Raw genomic sequence first — 8,168 nt, 5'->3', positions numbered from 1 at the left:
CCAATTTGAAATTCGATCCTACTATTTAAATTGAGACTGCATCGCCCACTTTCTCCCTCACCCATTCTAAATTCTCTCCATTTCGAATTGATCAAGTCGGTGACAACCCCAGAACGCTGCTTGTGTTCGGTGTTAATGGCAGTGAAAAGGAAGAAAATGGAGTCATACAATTCGAGCGGGAAAAGGGGGGAAGCCAATGAAAAGAAGCAGAAGAAAAAGGAGGCTTCTCCTTCTCCACCAACACCACCACTACGAGAACGAGATGATGGAACACCAGTGAGGGCCATTGCTTGTCTCAAAATGCACCATGATATGAAGCGCTTCGAGGAAACCGATGATTGCTTCATCCTCGGATTCGATCCTTACAAGCCTGTTTCCCTCTCGCAAGATGACGGCGTCGATATCTCTGTTGTTGCTGAAAAGGGACAGGTATAACTACAACCTAGTTTTCTGTTTGACTCTCACTTGAATCTGTGTTTTATGTTTGGATTGTTTGACTATTTTAAAATGGTTATGATTTTGATTTGTGCAGATTCACGTGAAGGTATAAAATGAGTTCAATTTTTAAGTTCAAAACGTTTAGTAATGAGATAAAAATGGATTCTTTTTGACATGCTGGTTGTGAAAGATTTCCAAGATTTTAATTTCTGATAACAGTAAATAAGGGCATGTAATTTGCAAATTCTTGTACTCTGCTATAAATCTCATATCCTCATCTTATTTAATTGACTGCCCTAATTGATGTCTTGTTTAATGTTATTTGACTTATTTCAATACTTGACAACATATAGTGAAATACAATAATCCCATACTATCAATTGCAATCTATCTAGATAGCAATTTGGATATCTAGATTCTCGAATAAATGATATATTATGATCATAACAAACAGGTGGCTTGTAGAGATTACCCGCATTCAAGACATCTGTGTATCAAGTTTCCATTCAAGACAACATCTCACGAGAAACACTGTGAATTGGTAATGCAACTTGCTCTTTTCAAAATAAAATACTACTATTGTTCAATTTTATCCCATAAATCACACTGTGAGAATAACTTGGTTTGAAATTTGGCTCCATCATGCAGTGCTACTGTTATGTCTGTGATATTACTGCACCTTGTAAATACTGGAGGACCACTGAGGGTCATTGCCATGCAGAGAATACCACTGTCTGGAGGGATATAAGGCTGGGTATGAGGCACAGCAAACGTAATTCAGAGAGGTCAAATGGTATACCACTGTCTGGAAGGATGTAAGGCAGGGTATGAGGCACAGCAAACTTAATTCAGAGAGGTCAAATGGTATTTGATGTATTATGCAGCTGTGAAACTCTACCTTAGAATTTGTCATTATGGTGGGTTCCCTGTAATTTTGGGATCTAGGGTACGGGATGGGATGTATAAGGTTCTCCCTCAAGATATGATTTCTAATCCTAATATGAAAAGTTGATGTGATATATATCAGGGTCTGAAGTTAGATTCTTGTGCTTATATAGAGGTGTGGTATAAATCTTAGACTGAATGCCAAAGCATTATAAATGAAAAATGTTATGCATAGAATATATATCATGATGAAATGCGGTATTCAGTTGGATTCAGTTTATATCTCATGTAACATTTTACTTTTTGGTATATAACACATCTCAAGATAGATTTCAAGACTATAATTGATTTTAACATTAGGAGCACTGTCACACGAAATAAAGCTGCTTTACTTAAATGTTATATATCAATATAAAATATAAGATTTAGAGCATTTTATATTGGTAATATTTTGTTTCGGATAAACTTTATGTTGACTAAGTCTAAAAATGGTTTTTGAGATTAACTGCATGCATCTAAGTGGTCATTGATATTTCAATTGCATTTATATCTTTGAGATAAAGTTGGGGGTTCACACTAGTCTTGAGGTCCATTTCCAATCATAACTCAAGCTCCATTTCTGACAATGACTCACTAAATGGAGTGATGAGCTGGTAGATGACAATAGGATTTTATAGGATTGGTATTCCTATCTCTATTCATCGTTAGGGATGTCAAAACTCTCCGAGACGCCGAGATCTTTACGGGGACTGTCCCAAATGGGGATCTGATTGTGGGGAATGTTTTCCGTGGGGATGGGGATAGGGGACAAAATTTTCTCGAAGCAGGCGCGGAGACCCGAACGGGGATCCCGCCCTATTCCCGCTATTTCCCGAAATTTATGAATTTTCTAAATTATCCTTAATAGTTTATTTCTCGCATATGTTTTTTAGTCATTTCTCACACACATATATATAGAAACTCAAAACTCCTAATCTTTATTTGCATAATCCTTCTTTAATTCAGAGATCCCTAACGCTGTCCATACTCCATCCAACCTCTCCTGTGTCATCACCCTTACCGCGTTGTAATTTCTATTTGCGGCGTTCCTTTTTGTAATTCTGCCGTCGTGGTCATTCTTCTCTCTGTTGCCACGTCTCCCACCTCGTCCACTGCTTTCTCCTTTGGCTCGTCGTTGTGTCCTCCCCTCTTGCGTCATTTCGAAAGAAGTCACCATCGTGTCATTTAGACTTTTTGTATAAAATCTTGCAGTTTTTATATAAGATAGATACTTGCAGCTCTATTCATATGGAAATTAATAATTAGTTAGAACTATTATGTAGATGGAGAATGGGGTCTCCGCAGGAAATGGAGCCCCGTGAAGAATGGGGATGGAGAGCAATATTCCCCCACGGCAGAAAATGGAGACGGAGATGGGGAGCAAATCTGAGGGCGGGAATGGAGAACAGGGAGGTTTCCCCGCCCCCACCCTACCCCATTGACATCCCTATTCATCATGATGCTCGTTAAAAATCACGAATCCTTATTTATCGGTCTCCATGGAGATAGCAAATTCTCACGGAGATCCTTAAGTACTAATTGATTTTTTTAAAATAAAATCCTCATAGCAAGACAAATCATCAAAGTAAGACACAAAATAATTAACATAACATAATATAATTTAACGTAATTTAACTTAAAAGATAAAGATTCATAATTTATTCATCGAAATACACAAAATAAAGTTAAAGTATAATATAAAAATATATTTGATACGGCCGTTACAAATCCGATGTCATAATTCGGCATTATATACAATAACTCGGCATTATGCACCATAACTCGGCACTTTACGTTATAACTCGGTGTTATACGTTACAATTAGACATTATCACTTGTTAAAACCTATTAATTGCTCTTCAATTCAGATGATCAATAGAAACGTAACTGACCTATTTTATCTCACCTATAAAGGTATGATATTTTATCTTCAAAAGGGACATTGAATTTTCAATACTGACTTAATATTCGGAGTGCCTTTGCAGGTACACTCTCCCCTTGTTCCTTGCTCACGCTCTGCGCAATTGGACATCTCCTTGGAGAAAAGCTCGGACTTCCACAAAAGTTCAAAGGTCGGCACCGAAGATAACAACTCGGTGTCGACTCCCAGGGACCGAGCTCTCCCTTCAGGTAACCATACAAGAACAATTGGCGCCCACCGCGGGGCCTCGAAATAAACACCCTTCTTTCTATAGGCCCCATTTCCTTCCAATGGCTTCAAACTTACCTGCACCTTTGTAAACAAAGGTCATATAGTAAATCATTAAGGCCCGAAAAAGGCCGACCTATATCTGTTTTTCCGATCATTATCTGTCATCTCTCTATTTTTCAATTCATCTCTGGTTTATCTATTTGCCGATCTATATCTATTTTGTCGATCTATATCTGTTTTGCCGATCTATATCTGTTTTTCCAATCAATATCTGCTTTTTCGATCGTTATCTATCATCTCTGTATTTTTCAAATCATGATATATTTATTTGCCGATCTATATCTGCTTTTCCGATCAATATCTGTCATCTTTATTTTTCAATTCATCTATGGTATATCTATTTGCCGATCTATATCTGTTTTCTGATCTATATCTATTTTTTCGATCATTATCTGTCATCTCTCTATTTTTCAATTCATCTCTGGTTTATCTATTTGCCGATCTATATCTGTTTTATCGATCTATATTTGTTTTGCCGATCTATATCTATTTTCTGATCTATATCTGTCATTTCTATTTTCTAATTTATATCAGTCATCTCTATTTGCCGATTTATATTAGTCATCTCTATTTTTCAATTTATATATCAGTCATCTCTATTTGCCGATCTATATCTATTGTCTGATTTATATCAATCATCTTTATTTGCCAATTTATATAAAAAATCTCTATTTGCGGATCTATAACAGTCATCTCTATTATCCGATTTATATCAGTCATCTCTATTTTTCAATTTATATCAATCATCTCTATATTCCAATTTATATCTGTTATCCCTATTTGCCAACTTATATCTGTTATATCTATTGTCCGATTTATATCAATCATCTTTAATTCCCGATTTATATAAAAAATCTCTATTTTCGGTCTATAACAGTCACTCTATTTTCCGATTTATATCAATCATCTCTATATTCCGATTTATATCTGTTATCCCTATTTGCCAACTTATATCTGTTATATCTATTGTCCGATTTATATCAATCATCTTTAATTCCCGATTTATATAAAACTCTCTATTTGCGATCTATAACAGTCACTCTATTTTCCGATTTATATCAATCATCTCTAATTCTCTATATTCCGATTTATATCTGTTATCCCTATTTGCCAACTTATATCTGTTATATCTATTGTTCGATTTATATCAATCATCTCTAATTGCCGATTTATATCAAAAATCTCTATTGCCGATCTATAACAGTCACTCTATTATCCGATTTATATCGGTCATCTCTATTTTCCGATTTATATCAATCATCTCTATTTTTCGATTTATATCTGTTATCCCTATTTGCCCATTTATATCTGTTATATCTATTTGTCGATCTATATCTATTTTTCTAATATATATCTGTCATCTCTATTTTTCAACTTATATCTGTTATCTTAATTTTTTAATTCTATATATGTCGTCTCTATTTTTCAATTTGTATCTGATATATCTATTTGCCGATCTATATCTGTTATCTCTATTTTTCTGATCTATATGTCATCTCTATTTTTTGATTTATATATATCCGTTATCCCTATTTGTCGATCTATATCTGTTATTTGATTTTTTTATCTATATGTCATCTCTACTTTCCGATTTATATCTGTTATCTGTATTTGCCGATCTTTATCAGCTATCTCTAGTTGCCAATTTATATCTGATATCTCTATTTGCCAATTTATATCTGATCTCTCTATTTGCCGATCTATATCTGATTTTTCGATCTACATCTCTTATATCTATTTGCCAATTTATATCTGATCTCTCTATTTGCCGATCTATATCTGATTTTCCGATCTACATCTCTTATATCTACTTGCCGATCTATTTATGTCATCTCTACTTTTCGATTTATATCTGTTATCTCTATTTGCCGATGTTTATCAGTTATCTCTAGTTGTCAATTTATATCTTATATCTCTATTTGCCAAATTATATCTGATATCTCTATTTGCCGATCTAAATTTGATTTTCCGATCTATATCTGTTATATCTATTTGCCGATCTATATCTGTCATCTTTATTTGCCGATTTATATCTGTTATCTCTATTTGTCAATCTATATCTGTTATATTTATTTTTCGATCCATATCTATCATCTCTATTTGCATATCTGTTATATCTATTTGTCGATCTATATCTGTTATCCCTATTCGCTGACCTATATCTGTTTTTCTATTTTCAAATCTATATCTATTATCTTTGTTTTCAGATTTATATCAATAATTATCCGAGCTATATCAATCATTATCATTTCTATATCAATCATTATCACTCTTTGTCAAATCTATATCAACTATAATCAGATCTATATCAACTATCTTCCGAACTATGAATATGAACGATCTTCAATCAATTATCCATTCGCGATAAATCTTCACTTCAAAGTCGCATCGTTTACACATGCGCAATCAAACACAATCTTCAATCAATTATCCATTCGTGATAATTCTTCAATTTAAAGTCGCATCGTTTACACATGCGCAATCAAACTCAGTCTTCAATTCCGAACTATGACTATAAACAGTCAACAAACTCAATCACATATCATACAAGTACAAACACTTATCCATTCGCGACAATTCTTCAATTCAAAGTCGCATCGTTTACACATGCGCAATCAAACTCAATCAAATCACCAAACAACGGTGAACTAACTCAATATTCTTGCCCAACCAATTCACTTTTATCAACATCGTCTCAGCAACTATTCAAATTAACTACTCGGTTCCATAAAAAAACGTAATCGTTGCATCTATTAAATCAACGGTTCAAAATTTCATTGGACAAATCAAATGCACAATCAATGACAAGACTACTACACTTTCCAATACACGTTAACTTCAAATTACGTCTGAAAATTCAAATTATTCATGATTTTAATAAAGTAAGTTGATCTGGGGACTCCATACCTATAACTCAAATCGCCGAGTTATAACTAAAAAAAAGCTCAACCTGCTTTATCAAAATATAGCCAGGCTAAGCTTGGGGGCTATGATACGGCCGTTACAAATCCGATGTCATAATTCGGTATTATATACAATAACTCGGCATTATGCACCATAACTCGGCACTTTACGTTATAACTCGGCGTTATACGTTACAATTAGACATTATCACTTGTTAAAACCTATTAATTACTCTTCAATTCAAATGATCAATAGAAACGTAACCGACCTATTTTATCTCACCTATAAATGTATGATATTTTATCTTTAAAAGGGACATTGAATTCTCAATACTGACTTAATCTTCGGAGTACCTTTGCAGGTACACTCCCCCTTTGTTCCTTGTTCACGCTCTGCACAATTGGACATCTCCTTGGAGAAAAGCTTGGACTTCCACAAAAGCTCAAAGGTCGACACCGAAGATAACAACTCGGCGTCAACTCCCAGGGACCGAGCTCTCCCTTCAAGTATCCATACAAGAACAATATTCATATCATTTAAAGGTTAAATCATTTTAAACATTTAAAATTATTCATGTATTTTATTTTTATCACACTTCTATGATAATTTTGTCTAGATCACATATTACCAAATCCAATAATAACTAGAATTATAATTTTAGACTATTATATAAATGGAATTCAGGATTATACTGTTATTTTACGTCATAGAAGTTTATTGGGTCTATGTGGGATGGAAACCTCTTTTTTCGTTTTTGTTCTTATTTATTCGTGGAGACGAGTACTCATTTTTCGTGGAGACTTGATGAATTTTTGTTTTTGTTCCTGTCATTGATAATACCAGTAGATATTTAATTTAATGTGTTTTTCTCGTCATCTCTAATCATCATTGTCACGTCGGACACTACAATGGTTACCTGATGTGACAAATGAATATTGATGACCCAATATAGTCCCTAATCTTTTTATAATCCTAAGTGCAGTGAATCCTCTCTAAACCCTGAATTGAATCAATTTGTGTTTTTACTTGTTCATACTATGATATTGAAAACGTATGTATGTACAGGTGGGTGGTTGTTTTAAATGTTGTTTCATGTGTAAGTTCATAAGGTCTTTTATTTCCTTTGTTCCTTAAACTACACGCACGCTCTCATCTCCTTTGTCGACAGTGTCCTCTTTCCCTTCTACCTTTTCTCTTTAAAAACCCCAATCCATCACACGACAGGCAGAAAACCTCCACCTCCTCATCAAAACGAAACCCGACTCCAGCTCTTGAGTCATCTGTCTTACTAACCGACTCTTTAGCTGCCACCACCACACTCTCTTTGTCCAAACGGCGGAGAGACTTTTTTCAGGAAGAGTGAAAAGAACTCAAAAATACATCAACAATAGCGCAAAAGAGAATTCGAGCTCCTTGCTGCCTAACTCCCATCCTTATCATGGTTCCAAAACTGAAAGGATATATTAAGAATGAAGAAACTATAGGAAGCACAAGTATAAAACACAAACTGATTAAAGATGGAATTAAGAGAAGATTCACTACATTAAAGGCTATAAAAAGGATTAAGGCTATATTAGGTCACCAACATTCACTTGCCATATAAGGTCGTTGTAGTGCTGGCGTGGAAGTAATAGTATCATCTCAAAATTGTGTTTAGTGATTCATTACCGAGAAGGGCTTTAGGACTACT

General features: G+C 34.4%; 1 protein-coding gene across 1 annotated transcript; it reads left to right on the top strand.

Annotated features, from left to right (window-relative positions):
* LOC130956345 (RPM1 interacting protein 13-like) lies at positions 1 to 1,570 on the top strand. The gene is made up of 3 exons (XM_057883383.1): positions 1 to 429; positions 893 to 979; positions 1,087 to 1,570. The coding sequence occupies exons 1-3, from the start codon at positions 136 to 138 to the stop codon at positions 1,255 to 1,257; spliced, it is 552 nt and encodes a 183-aa protein (XP_057739366.1). The 5' UTR covers positions 1 to 135; the 3' UTR covers positions 1,258 to 1,570.
* The last annotated feature ends 6,598 nt before the right edge of the window (positions 1,571 to 8,168 follow it).

The sequence above is a fragment of the Arachis stenosperma genome, chromosome 10 (assembly GCF_014773155.1).
Source record: "Arachis stenosperma cultivar V10309 chromosome 10, arast.V10309.gnm1.PFL2, whole genome shotgun sequence".
Classification (NCBI taxonomy): domain Eukaryota; kingdom Viridiplantae; phylum Streptophyta; class Magnoliopsida; order Fabales; family Fabaceae; genus Arachis; species Arachis stenosperma.
This window is presented reverse-complemented; position numbering and strand designations above follow the sequence as displayed.

Bases quoted from the DNA above. Each gene is read 5' to 3' on its own strand.
- LOC130956345 (XM_057883383.1), top strand. From the start codon at position 136: ATGGCAGTGAAAAGGAAGAAAATGGAGTCATACAATTCGAGCGGGAAA. The intron at 430-892 runs GTATAACTACAA...CATAACAAACAG, and splicing joins TTGTTGCTGAAAAGGGACAG to GTGGCTTGTAGAGATTACCC. The intron at 980-1,086 runs GTAATGCAACTT...TCCATCATGCAG, and splicing joins ACGAGAAACACTGTGAATTG to TGCTACTGTTATGTCTGTGA.